We start from the raw sequence: 15,000 nt of genomic DNA, 5'->3' as shown, positions 1-15,000 counted from the left end.
TACCATCAGCAACTTGCAGTACAGGATGAGCAAGGAGCAGACATGGAGCTGCATGCATTTATTTATTGGTGGCAGGAAAATGGGGCCTATAGGACCGATGGGTGTCTACATGAGTGTGTGTGTGTGTGTGTGTGTGTGTGTGTGTGCAGTGTTTCCCACAGAATTGAATTCTATATGTGGTGGTAGGTTTGCAGAATTAAATTGAATGCAGTTACAGGTTTTGAACAAATTAGCGCAGCGTGGTTATTATGCTAACCAGATTTAAGCACAATTTAGAGCAACCTGGAAAATCATTGTGTGGTGATCAATGTTATTGTGGTGGGCCGCCACAAATAAGTAAATGTATGGGAAACACTGGTGTGTGTGTGTGTGTGTGTGTGTGTGTGTGTGTGTGTGTGGAAGAAGGATATGGCAATAGGCTCCAGAGAGCGTCACCTTTACACCACCATGCAACACGTACTGTAGTTAGCCACAAACCATCACACTGAAACTATGTCCTCGTGCAAAACGTCTGTTTCTGTAATGGTCAGGAAGCAGTCATGAACTTAAGTGATGTCTGAAGCTGACTTTTTCGCCCACTAGGCCCTATGTACCTAAAACACACACACACACACGGAACCGAGAGGACATCCACTCTCCTCCAGCTTCCACGGAATCACCTGGGCTGTTGACGTTAAGGCGCCTGGCTTCCAGATGCTTCGAGCGTCTGCTTGATCAGTGCTTCAACCTCTCACTGCCGGAAGAGAGAGAGGCGTTCTGCAGCACGCACTGTTTTTTTTCGCTCCTGACATCCTGCCAAAGGGCTTCGACACGCACGACTACGCGGGTTGGCCACTGCATTAAGAGATGGAAAGTGGAGAGAGGAGAGTTCTTTTCGGGGGTTGCATCTGAGCCCGGCCCGTTGCACCCAATACACGCTGACGGGCCCTTATGTGCACGCACGCTGTTGTCAGTCACCGGGGACTTGTCGTGTTAAGGCTCCTTCATGTGCCTTGATAAATAATATATCCACCAACTCCACTCTCTAAACAGAGCAGCCCTCCCCATCGTTATCTACCGGTTTCGAGCTTACATGCTTTCTTCGGCGAAGGCGTCGTGAATAATGGATGTTTTAAGGGCCATTATATGACACGAATCTAGGCCACAAACACAGGGGGAGGGAGGCGGGGGGACTCGGATAACGGTCCCAAACACCGACTCGCCGCACCACAACACCGCGCCAAGTCCGAGCTGCAAACGACAGCACTCGGCTCAAGTTGGCTTGTGGTGGACTTGGGAGGAGCAGGGTTGTCCCAACTTCCACTGACCTACAACAAGCAAGCACGCAAAAATGCAGCAACATCGTTTCCGGTTGTAGTTAAGTTTACAGATTCCCATTAAGCTAGCGCACGATGAACACGTCAATTTAGGTCGTTAATTTATCAGCAGTCTTTGAAGCCAGCAAGAAAATTCATACGTGTCCATGTTAGTTACTGGCTGTACTGTCTGATGCAACTTAAACTGACAACACTTTGTGAGAGTCAGAAAGTGTTAAATTGTCTGTTCAAGATATTAGTGTGCATACTACACAATCTGCTCTGATAGTGTCACAAATGAGCAGACGGCACGCGCTATCATGTTAGCGGTGGTGAGCGAGCTGGATTGATAAATCCTCATTAGCTAGCTAACTTGCTTGCTAGCATGAACTAGTGAGGATACAGAGACACTATGCCAATAATTTCTCAATTAGAAGATTGATTAAATGTTTCAAGCTAACAAAGCTACTCTAAATACAGTCATCACACACCCTCCCAGATATTGGAGATTAAAATCGAGCCGATGGGCTCAATATCACTAAAACTTCACAGGCCTTCGTAATCCACGGTTGAGATTTGAGTGTACAGTCCGTATCGAAAATCAGCTGAGTGGGACGCTGCTTTGTCCCGAGCCGAGCCGAGCCGTCCCCGCCTCCCTATCCTCCGCCTCCTGTTTACCATGGCCGGGGCTGAACCATAGCTAATAGGCTAACTGAACTAGCTAGAGACAGATAGCTCGCTAGCAGAGCAGGGAGGAAAATAGCCCGTCAGTACTCACCTCTCTTTTCGAGATCATATCCGACCACAAGAAAGTAATCGGCGAGCCTGGCCATCCTTTAGATCACGGCGACAGGCCTTTAGAGCGGTTTCCTTTCCCTTTAGAGACCTTATTCCGTTCACATTCTGATGGCAGAACAGTCATCACAGGCGACAGCAGCATCCTCCCAGCAAAACTCGGCCGCCATACTGTCAGTGTGCCGTGCCCTGACAGCAGGTTGCGATGCGCAGGCGCAGAGTGGAAGCTACAGGGAGGGGCGCGAGAGATCAGATTGTTGAGCGACCATTCATTAAAATTAACTTCCAGGAGATTTGAAAGGATTGCTCTCATTCTACCATAACAACAATTTCAAATGTATTAGAAGAAAGGACTGGACCGTCTTTTTATTTAGGCGTTGGTGAGGATGTTTAGGTAAGCCATTACTTTATAGCAAGGGCAACTTGGTGTAGAGTATGATGCTACTGTTCACTTCATGGCCCAAATCTGAAGGGTTTCAGCAGTAGGCTACAACAGGCAATAGCCTCCTCAAAAGTTTGTTGCCATAAGATTTTTTCCTTAGCTTAACCCCTTAACCTGTCTTTTGAATGAGCCATACAATAGACAATATTATTATTATGTCATTCATGGTGATGTCCGTATACTCTTGGGGAGCTCTGATCTCTCCTTGTGGGCTGGCTAAATAGAACGCTCACAAGCACCGCTGTCAGCAGTTTAGATAGCTTTTACTTTCAGCTACCCTGCCTGTAACATTTCTTTTTCACTAATGACTTGTTCTATGGGTCTACATTTGCAAACAATTAAGACCAGGATGTGGCATGGTGCAACAGGCCTATGTCAGCTCAACCCTCATTTTCGCTTACAAAATCCCTGTTAATGTTAATGTGCTATACATTTGGCTAAGAAGATATCTTTCTGTACACATTTATCTTGCATAAGATATCTGAGATAAGGGAGGCAAATTCTGACCAAATGGTGTTTGTTTATATGTCTGTGATTGTTTCCAAAAAATGTTACTGTACTGTATTATTCAGCCATAAGTATTCCTATCCACAGGTTGTCGCATGTCTGTATTGTTAGCCCCATGGTCTCAACATGACAACTCCTTCCTCTGAAAGTTATGTAATGTTGCAACAGTGAAAAACTGAGACACTTGTGTGTGTGTGTGTGTGTGTGTGTGTGTGACAGCAGGCTGCAGCAACAGCAGAAGTATGGACACCCGGCTCATTAACAGAAAGATATGCATAGCATAGTTGTCCCAGCGTTGTGCAAACGTCAAAATCGGCAAGCTGAGCTGGGCTGACCCCTGACCCCTGCGCAGGAAAGCCCAACGGAACCTCCACAGGCTGCGTTGGACAGAGCCGTCCTTGGCTGCCAGCACTTAAACGGCACTCGTGGAAAAAAAGAACAAATTCCAACTCTTCCTGTTCCATGCCCTTTAACCCAAAGTACCGCTCGCTTAAGGATTTAAAAAACATACCCAGCCATGCAGCTGTAGCATGATGCCTTTTTCTTTTGTTGCTCTGTTTGATTTTAATTTGTCTTGGACTCCTCCTCCTCCTCCTCTTCCTCCACCTCTGTGTTATCATCACTGTGGTGCTGGGAGAGGCATGGGCTCAAACGACAGTGGTTCTAAAGACAGAACCCTGAGTAAGTACCATGTGGCACCTCAGTTCGCCTAATGATGTCTTGAACAAACACTGCCTTGCAGCAGGATTCCCCCACGCATTAACACCCCAGATCAGGCCCCGTGCAGAAGGGGTTGTGTCCAGTTTCTGTCTCTGTCCCATGGACACACACACACACACACACACACACACACACACACACACACACACACACACACACACACATGAACTTCAGCTGGAACACTGCCAGTAGGAAGGAAGAGGAGGAGGAGCTGGCCACCAGATAACACAAGCCTCCTGTTTGCTAATTAAAGGTACGAGGGAGGAGAGAGAGAGGGAGGGAGAGAGGGAGGGAGAGAGGGAGGGAGAGAGGGAGGGAGGGAGAGAGAGAGGGAGGGATGGAGGGGGAAGACTGTGGGAGGATGAGCCATGTCTATAACCAGGTTTCCCATCGGCCAGACTGATCAGGTTTCCCAGGATCATGCTTTTGGCTTTTGGGGCAAACACAGTGCTGACAGTGATAAGCTCCTCCCAACAGCTGGGCAACCTTCACGTCCAGTTTGATACCTAGTACCCATCTCGTCCAGTTCCTCCCTCTCGGCACCCCTCACACACTGTCTGTCACTCTCACACACACATGCAATCACACAGACACAAAGACACCCACACCAATACACAGTCTCACTCAAAAACACACATAATCTTACAAACAATATGTACATGCATACACACAGATGCACATCATCAGACATCTACACACACACACAGACTTATATTGGTATACATACACAGGCACAGCATCATATATTTAGCAGGATCAGCTGAGGCTGTGGTGAGTTAAGCTCTCTGATGGCACATGTAAATGATTTATGACAGCCATCAGAAGAGTCATGACAGCGTTGCTACGGACACACATACGACAGAATGGGCAGCCATCAGGAGAGTCATGACAGCGTTGCTACGGGACTCTTATTTAGCCACACGTACTGTGTCGAATGGGCAGCCAACATTCCAGAGGCTCTGTGAGATCTCTGGGACAAAGGGAGACAGTGACTGCTGTTCCACTCTGAATGAACTCTGACCTTTGTGTGTGTGTGCGTGTGTGTGTGTGTGTGTGTGTAAAGGTCAGCCCCTGTCCCTGATCCACTCCGAGATGACATTGCTCACTCGACAGACAAAGCTGCAACCGTCAGGCCCGGATGTTGGGAGTCACATGATTTCCTGCCAACAGACCGGTAAGCAGGAAGTGGCTTTTGGGCCTCATGCAAGTCATGGCTCTGCGTGTGTGTGTGTGTGTGTGTGTGTGTGTGTGTGTGTATCTCTGTGTGTACAGTATGTGTGTATGTGTTTGTACGCTGATCTTCTCAATCGGAGACAGCACAAATGACACCATGAAAAATAGATGTCTTTAATGACACTGGTGGCTCACACAAACAATATCACCCTCACCTATAGTATAGAATTTTTGACTTTAACTCACTTCTACTTTCAGACGAAGCTTTTGTTAACTTTATTTCATCTCAAATAGATTTTTTTGTATCCACCAATGTTACTCCAGGGGTGTCTGCGTCATTGATCTGGGAAACTTTTAAGGCATACATTAGGGGACAAATCATAGCTTTTTCTGGATCTCAAGGTAAGCAGGCGTGAGAACGACAAACTCAACTTCTCACACAGATAGCTCAACTAGATGTTGAATAAACCTCTGCCCCTTCTCCAGAACTATTTAAGAAACTGCTCATTCTAAAGTCTGAATTCGACATGTTATCCACAGAGCAAGCAGAATCTAACTTGCTGAAGCTAAGACACTCTGTCTATGAATCCGGAGATAGACCTTCCAAACTGTTGGCTTACCAGCTGAGACAAACTAGCACGTCCAATCTCATTACTAAATTAACCACTCCCACCAGCACAACTACAGACCCTTCTGAGATAAATAATTATTTCAAAGACTTTTACAGCTCCCCTCTATACATCTGAACACACTGACCCTCAGACCTTGGAGTCTTTCTTTTAATGGATTGGAAATGCCCACCATTTCTTCAGATCAGAGGGAGTCCCTGGATCAAACACTCACTGAGGATGAGCTTATCAGGGCAATCTGCTCTATGCAGTCTGGGAAATCTCCTGGGCCTGATGGCCTTCCGATTGAATTTTATAAAAAGTTTTCCACTAATATTGCTCCTATGCTGCTTAATATGCTAAATGAATCCCTATCAAGTGGAATCCTCCCCCCCTCTCTTCGGCAAGCCTCTATCTCTTTAATATAAAAAAAAAAAATAAGGACCCTGACCATTGTTCATCTTACAGCCCCATTTCTTTTACTTAATGCTGATATTAAAATTCTTGCTAAGGCTCTTTCTCTCAGACTGGAATTGGTCCTCCCTCCATCATACACTCAGATCAGACTGGTTTTATTAAAACAGACATTCCTTTTTCAGCATACGGCGCCTCTTTAATGTTATTTATGACGAAGGCAATTCCCAGTGTCCGGAGGTAGTTGTATCGTTGGATGCTGAGAAAGCCTTCGAAAGGGTTGAGTGGGACTATCTCTTCTCCTGCCTTTCTAAATTTGGAATCGGTGAGGGTTTCCTAGCCTGGACACGACTTCTTTACACCTCCCCTCTATCTTCAGTTCGTACGAATAGCAACTTCTCAGAATACTTTGCCCTCCACAGGGGCACCAGACAGGGCTGCCCCCTTTCGCCTCTCCTTTTTGCGGTGGCAATTGAACCTTTAGCCATTGCTCTCCGTAATCTGTTGGATTTTAAAGGGATCACTCGCTATGGTATTGAACAAAAGGTGTCACTATACTCTGACGATCTCCTCTTATTTATCTCTAAACCACTGGAGTCTATGCCATTTATCCTTATGACCGTAGAGCATTTTGGGGCTATATCAGGGTATAAAGTTAATTTAGACAAAAGTGAGGTTTTCCCTGTCCAAGCAGCAGCTGCCTCTTTGAGTTCACTATCAAGGCTCCCCTTTAGAGTGGCAAAAAATGGCTTCCAATACTTAGGGGTATCAGTTTCTAACAACTTCAATAACCTTTTGAAGCTAAACTTCGATACTTTACTCTCACGTACTAAGGATGATCTTCGTCGCTGGTCAGTCCTGCCTCTGTCACTTGCAGGCAGAATAAATTCAGTAAAAATGAATGTTCTCCCTAAGTTTCTTTATCTTTTCCAGTGCATCCCGGTTTTATTCCAAAGTCATTTTTCCACAACTTGGATCACGGCAATATTACAGTTCATCTGGAACAAAAGGTGCCACGATTACGCCAAGACAGTGTTGCAAAACACAAAAAAGATGGGGGATGGCACTACCTAATTTTTTATCCTATTATTGGGCAGCTAACCTGCAGGCAGTTATGTACTGGATGCTGGCGTAGCTCCTGATGACTCCCCTGCTTGGTGTCTAATGGAGTCCCTGTCATGCACACCTGCCTCTCTGTCTCGCGCTAGTTGCATCCTCCCTTGTTTCAACTAGATTTAAGCCTGTAAAAAACAGAATTGTCTCATCTACCCTGCGTGATTTGGAACCAACTCTGTAAACATCTGAAAATTAATACACCACCACTGTGTATGCCACTCAGTAATAACCCCTATTCCCCCCTCAATGCAGGGGCCGGTGCTTTTAGACCGTGGCTGCAGAGTGGTTTGTGCTCAGTAAAAGACCTGTTTATAGAGGGTGTCTTTGCATCCTTTCAGCAGTTAGTAGAGAAATTCCATCTTCCCCACAGTCACTTCTTCAGATACTTACAAGTAAGAGATTTTTTATAAAAAGACGATAAAGATTTTCCACGAATCCCAGCCACCACTCCTATTGATAGAATCTTGAACGTCCCCCTGACAATGAAGGGCATGGTGTCCACACTATATGCTGTTATACTCTCTTTCTATTCTCCTTCAAATGACACACTTCTAGCTCTCTGGTCACAAGACCTGGGCATAGATTTGACACTGGCTTGGGGATCAATTCTTGGACGTGTGCATGGCTCCTCAATATGTGCGAGACATGGAGTTATTCAATGTAAGCTTCTACATCGCGTGTATTGGACGAAGGTCCGACTGTCCCGTGTCTATCCAAATACTGACCCACTCTGTGACAGATGTCGGCAGCACCATGGTACACTTTTGCATATGTTCTGGACTTGCCCCTCCCTACATACATACTGGATGTCTATATTCTCTTCTGTCTCGGATGTTTTGCAGACACCCCTGGACCCAAGCCCACTCACCGCTCTATTTGGAGTCTTACCGGATACCATCAAGCTATCCAGCTCCAAATCAGACTTTGTTGCATTTGTTTTTTTAATTGCTAGGCGTTTAATTTTGATACACTGGAAAGACTCCCACCCACCCTCACATACACTTTGGATAAGGGATGTGCTAATGTTCTCAAAGCTGGAGAGGATGCGGTACTTAAGGCGAGGCTCTATATCCAAATGCAATAAGATATGGCAGCCCTTCCTTCTGCATGTTGAAACACTGAACTTGCAACTCCAAGATCCCTCATGAGCTATACCTTATTTACACAAGGATGCTAGGGTATCCCTGACATTTGCACTCACCTGATTGTGCTGGGGACTTCCTTGGAGATGCTATACGCATAATATGAGACCCCCACCCCCTCTCCCCTTCTTCTTCTTCTTATTTTTATTTATTTATTTTTTATTTAATTAGGGTTTTTATTTATTTATTTTTTTTATTATTATTTTAATATTTTAATTTGCATCCCCTGGTGTCATGTCTTAGTTTCAGTTTTCTCTGTGTTTGTAGAACAGTACAGTCTGGGTGGGGTGGGTTAGGGTGTGGAGGGCGGGTGGTATTGCGGGTGGGGTGGAGGGTGGGATTGAGGGGAGGGGAGGGGAGGGGGTTGGGTGGGGTGGGTATCCCTGTATTGAGTTTATGTCAGCTTTGCAATGTCATTGTGGAATGGACTTTTACTGTTTCATGTACTCTGTATTGGGAAAAAAAAACCCTAAAAACTTACATAAATAAACCATGGAAAAAAAAAAAAAAAAAAAAAAAAAAAAGAATTTTTGACTCACTTTTTGCCCTAAGAAGTAGTTTTAGGATTTGTATTGATCTCATTTAGTTTGTTTAGGATTTTGATTTGTATTGATCTCATTCAGTTTGTTTAGGATTTTGATTTGTATTGATCTCATTTAGTTTGTTTAGGTTACAATATAGGATTTGGATTTGGATTGATCTCATTTAGTTTGTTTAGGTTACAGTATAGGATTTGGATTTGTATTGATCTCATTTAGTTTGCTTACAGTAAGTTACAATATAGATTGAATGCTGCGCACAAAGACAGTGTGCAAAACATATATTATTGTTGAGTTCATATGGATGAGGCATGAAACAAATAAACACAGATACATGCATCTTAATAACCAAATGTAGCTCACATCTAATATAGCCTGCACTGCATGAGGAATAAAAAGATTCCCTCCCCCCAGCATCACTTTTTTTTCTTGTAATGTGTCTTTTTTTGTGATGAGGAAGTTGTGGTCTCATTAAGCATAGATTTGTTTCCGTCATCTCTCTCTCTCGTACCTCACATGACTCAAGATGGACAGGCCCATGAGTGTGGAGCTAGCGTGGAGTTTTATAGCACTCTGGATAAACCGCATCTGTAGAGAGCTAGCGTGGCGTTTTATAGCACTCTGGATAAACCGCATCTGTAGAGAGCTAGCGTGGCGTTTTATAGCACTCTGGATAAACCGCATCTGTAGAGAGCTAGCGTGGAGTTTTATAGCACTCTGGATAAACCGCATCTGTAGAGAGCTAGCGTGGCGTTTTATAGCACTCTGGATAAACCCGCATCTGTAGAGAGCTAGCGTGGAGTTTTATAGCACTCTGGATAAACCGCATCTGTAGAGAGCTAGCGTGGAGTTTTATAGCACTCTGGATAAACCGCATCTGTAGAGATCACACAAGCTGTGTCTATATCACACAAACTAACCAGCAGCCGTGGCCTACTGGTTAGCGCTTCAGACTTTTAATTGGAGGGTTGCCGGTTTGAACCCCGACTAGTAGGCACGGCTGAAGCAAGGGACCTAACCCCTCACTGCTCCCCGAGCGCCGCTGTTGATGCAGGCAGCTCACTGCGCCAAGATTAGTGTGTGCTTCACCTCACTGTGTGTTGAGTGTGTTTCACTAATTCACGGATTGGGATAAATGCAAAGACCAAATTTCCCTCACGGGATCAAAAGACTATATATACGTATACTTATACTTAACCACCAGTGTTGTTTTGAATGAACACCTGTGAAACGGTATGCGATCACAGAGTAACTTCATGTCACCTCTTACAAAATGCATGTCACCATAGTCCCAGGCTAGTGAGCTATATCAGGACCTGGTGGTATATTTTTAGACAGTCTTTGGTCAGGGCAATACCCTTCTTGTTAGCTATAAGAATTCTGACTCTGTGTCACCTCAAGGTTTGACTCATGAACTTATCTGGAAATTGAAGTACTCTTTTTATAAAAAAGGAAGTTTTTTTTCACCTATGTAGGCTACTATTGTTCACCCTCACTGTTCCTTAAAAACAAGTGGAAAGTAATTAATTAGACCTCACAAGTTAAATGTTGTCCTCTCCAAATAGGAGGTTCAATTTAGCAACTTTTAAGCATACTTGTTTAACATTGCTGGTTGCTGGACTTGACAAAACACTTAAAGGATAATTCCGGTATTTAGCACTTTGAGTCCCTTTTCTGGTTACATTTTGACGATTGGTCCTGTCTCGACTTCTCTGACTCGTTTGGAATCGCCTTTACTGCTTCAGAGTGGCTGCCTATGGGCATGCACAAGATAGATAGATAGATAGATAGATAGATAGATACTTTATTGATCCCTATGGGAAATTCCAGTGTCCTTAATGTCCTTAAAACAACCCTTGTTCGTTTTCAAAACTGTGCAACTCACCAAGTGGTTAGTGGTGTTCGTTGATTATTAAAAACAAATATATCAGCGCAATGTATGATTTCCAGCCGTGTTATTTGCTATTGTGGAACTATTTTTTCAGATACCTCACAACCGCGTATAAACTTCCGCCCAATAATTGAGCCTGAAGCATAGACAGTAAAAGAAGGTCTCGCGAAAAGACTACAACCAAATGTAAACAGCCCCCATTTCCGTTTCCAGTGGCGCAGTAATATCAACAAGCAATGAGTCTTCCAACAGAAATCAATGGGATTTTACAAAATGCCAAATAAAACAGGACAGAAACTGTATTTCGCTACGCTACATGTTTTGGAACATCAACGAACATCACTAACCACTCGATGAGTTGCACAGCTTTTAAAACGAACGTTAAGGGTTGTTTTAAGGACATGTTTGTGCATGCCCATAGGCAGCCACTCAGCCACTCTGGCGATTCAAAATGAGTCAGACAAGTCGAGACAGGGCCCATCGTCCAAATTTCGGTGTCCACCACTCTAGTTCATCCAAAACAAACCAGAAAAGGGACTCAAAGTGCTAAATACCAGAATTATCCTTACAGAACTGAAAAGGCTTCTGTATAGCCTGAGGACCAGTTGAATCTGAGAGCGCTTTTGAATTTGTGCTGGCAGATCCGTCTAGCCTCCCGTCCTGTCCCGTCCATTGAAGACGATTTCCAAAATCACTGAAATCCCAGGAGCTAATCATTAAAAGATAGAAATAGTTTTATTTTCATTAATATCAAAGCACACAGTGCTTTGTTTTAAATTTGCCAGGGGTATGGATAATTTTGGGTTCAAGTTTATGTATACATACCTTTCTGTGAAAGCATCTTCTTGAGTTCAATAACTTGACTAGAACTAGGAGTACAGAACATGGGAAATAGTTTGGCTCAAGTAGCCACCACAAGGTGATATTTGCTTCATATCCTTGTGATAAGCTCTCTGGACTGCAGACTGTACCCGCCTCAGGAGCGTGCCATGTGTGTGTGTGTGTGTGTGAGAGAGAGAGAGAGAGAGAGAGAGAGAGAGAGAGAGAGAGAGAGAGAGAGTGTGTGTGTGGTGGTTGAGAGAGGTTAGGGTAAGCTCTCTAGTGGAGTTGTCCAACTTGTGTGTTGCACACAGAGGTCAGTTCATCCGGGTGTTACCTGTGATGTGTCCTTTTAAGGAGTGAGCTCTGATGACGTCACAGTTGTGAATGTAGATGTTAGCTTGGTTATTAGGTGTGTGTGTGTTTGTGTGTGTGGGTGTGTCATAGGTCAGATGTTACATAAAGGTGTTCCATCCCTCACTTGAATCTTACATCCACGTGTGGTACTCTCTGACATTTCACGTTTGTTTAACCAGGTACCTGTTTGCGCATATTTACAAATTCAAGTTTGCCATGTGCACACGTGTTACTGTGTTGTGACTGATGACATGATTATGCCATCATAATAACATGGGAAGAGATTTAATCGGGGGGAAAACTTGACACTTGAAATTCCTGTAGCCACATTGTTGTTACTTTTGTAAGGGCCACGTTTAAGTAACTTTTTAAATACTATGACATTAGTCAATGAGTCAGTTGTGACTGATTAACACTTCTGGTAAGCTACATTACCATTAGCCTGGGAAAACTCAGACAAACCTTTAGCAACCACATTACCAATAGCCTGGGAAAGCCCTGTAGGTTCCTCTTAGCCTGGCAAAACCCTGACGAACTCCCAGCAAGTTTGAGATTTGCTCAGCAAGTCCGTCTGGCCAAGAGCCATTCAAGCCCATTTTCAGTGTTCCTAAATCCAGGCACCAATCACAGCTATTGAGGTGGGTTTTACACAATGACGATTAGCGCAGCGACGCTGCCAAGGAACAGTGCTTGTTTGAAGCTGCTCGTCGGTTAGACAGGGAGAAAGAAAACGAGAAGTTTCTCATACTGTTTCCTTATGTTGGAATGTGCAAAAATGGAAAGGATACCTATATGTGATATCTGCAACAGTGTAGACTGCTGAAAACTGTTTGATATTCTGTCAATTTATGCAGTGGTCTAGCTTAGGGTGGACCGATGACAGCTTCTTTATCATTAACTACACCGTTTCAACCAGAACTCAAAAAATGAAGTAGGCTAAACACATAGCCTGTTCTGTCGCTCTGCATAGGTCAGGTGTGTGTGATGAACTTGGCTTTACTGTTAGGAGTGTTTGTCTCAGGTGTGTTTACTTTTCAGATGTGTAACCTGGTACCAGTATGTCCGTACATACCAAACACACACACACACACACACACAAGGCTTTTGATCTGTAACAGTTTTTGTTTTCACTTCAAACAGTGTCTGTGGATGGGGGTGCAGTCTAACCACCATGACGTGCCAGCAGCCTGTGTGTTGCACAAATAAAATGCTCAGCAGATTGTAGAACATTTCAGTAGATTTTTCATGTTATTTGTAGAACATTTCAGCAGATTTTTCATTTTATTTGTAGAACATTTCAGTTGTGATGAAAGACTGTCGCTACTTCAAACTGATTTCATTTTTCCACCAACCTTTCTGCCACCAAATTTAAGAAAAATCTATGTGCTGAATGCATATATGAACGCATGTATATATGTATGCATATATCTGTGTACAGTATGTGCTTACTGTTTGTACTGTGTCCGTGTGAATAACTAAATAACTAAATACTACCTGTCTCAACCATATACACTACAGCTCTGAGGTGTCAAATAGTTTGGAAGCCTCGAAACAATCCTCCCTTTGGCCATCCCCACAAAAATGGAGTCATCAGATGCACACACACACACACCTGACACAGATCAGATGCACACACACACACCTGACACAGATCAGATGCACACACACACACCTGACACAGATCAGATGCATTGCTAGCCTACATCCTCTTCAAAATCAACACACACACACACACCTGTCCCAAATCAGATGCATTGCTAGCCTACATCCTCTTCAAAATCAACACACACACACACACCTGTCCCCAAATCAGATGCATTGCTAGCCTACATCCTCTTCAAAAATCAACACACACACACACACCTGTCCCAAATCAGATGCATTGCTAGCCTACATCTTCTTCGAAATCAACACACACACACACACCTGTCCCAAATCAGATGCATTGCTAGCCTACATCCTCTTCAAAATCAACACACACACACACACCCTGTCCCAAATCAGATGCATTGCTAGCCTACATCCTCTTCAAAATCAACACACACACACACACACCTGTCCCAAATCAGATGCATTGCTAGCCTACATCCTCTTCAAAATCAACACACACACACACACCTGTCCCAAATCAGATGCATTGCTAGCCTACATCCTCTTCAAAATCAACACACACACACACACACACACTGTCCCAAATCAGATGCATTGCTAGCCTACATCCTCTTCAAAAATCAACACACACACACACACTGTCCCAAATCAGATGCATTGCTAGCCTACATCCTCTTCAAAATCAACACACACACACACACCCTGTCCCAAATCAGATGCATTGCTAGCCTACATCCTCTTCAAAATCAACACACACACACACACACCTGTCCCAAATCAGATGCATTGCTAGCCTACATCCTCTTCAAAAATCAACACACACACACACACCCTGTCCCAAATCAGATGCATTGCTAGCCTACATCCTCTTCAAAAAATCAACACACACACACACACCTGTGTCCCAAATCAGATGCATTGCTAGCCTACATCCTCTTCAAAATCAACACACACACACACACCTGTCCCAAATCAGATGCATTGCTAGCCTACATCCTCTTCAAAAATCAACACACACACACACACCTGTCCCAAATCAGATGCATTTGCTAGCCTACATCCTCTTCAAAAATCAACACACACACACACACACTGTCCCAAATCAGATGCATTGCTAGCCTACATCCTCTTCAAAAATCAACACACACACACACACCTGTCCCAAATCAGATGCATTGCTAGCCTACATCCTCTTCAAAAATCAACACACACACACACACCTGTCCCAAATCAGATGCATTGCTAGCCTACATCCTCTTCAAAATCAACACACACACACACACCTGTCCCAAATCAGATGCATTGCTAGCCTACATCCTCTTTCAAAATCAACACACACACACACACCTGTCCCCCCGATCAGATGCATTTGCTTTAGCCTACATCCCTCTTCCTAAAATCAACACACACACACACACCTGTCCCAAATCAGATGCATTGCTAGCCTACATCCTCTTCAAAATCAACACACACACACACACCTGTCCCAAATCAGATGCATTGCTAGCCTACATCCTCTTCAAAAATCAACACACACACACACACCTGTCCCAAATCAGATGCATTGCTAG

The 15,000-nt window shown here is 44.0% G+C and overlaps 1 protein-coding gene across 1 annotated transcript in view; it reads right to left on the bottom strand.

The window, feature by feature from the left end:
- sbf1 (SET binding factor 1) overlaps positions 1–2,269 on the bottom strand; it is an 85,935-nt gene extending 83,666 nt beyond the window's left edge. Inside the window, 1 exon segment of the mRNA XM_048235618.1 lies at positions 2,074–2,269. Within this exon segment, the coding sequence (XP_048091575.1) occupies positions 2,074–2,128 (55 nt within the window). The 5' untranslated portion in view covers positions 2,129–2,269.
- Between the last annotated feature and the right edge of the window lie 12,731 nt (positions 2,270–15,000).

Source organism: Alosa alosa, chromosome 23, assembly GCF_017589495.1.
Source record: "Alosa alosa isolate M-15738 ecotype Scorff River chromosome 23, AALO_Geno_1.1, whole genome shotgun sequence".
Classification (NCBI taxonomy): Eukaryota; Metazoa; Chordata; class Actinopteri; order Clupeiformes; family Clupeidae; genus Alosa; species Alosa alosa.
The sequence above is the reverse complement of the archived record's forward strand: the minus strand, read 5'-3'. Positions and strand labels throughout refer to the sequence as shown.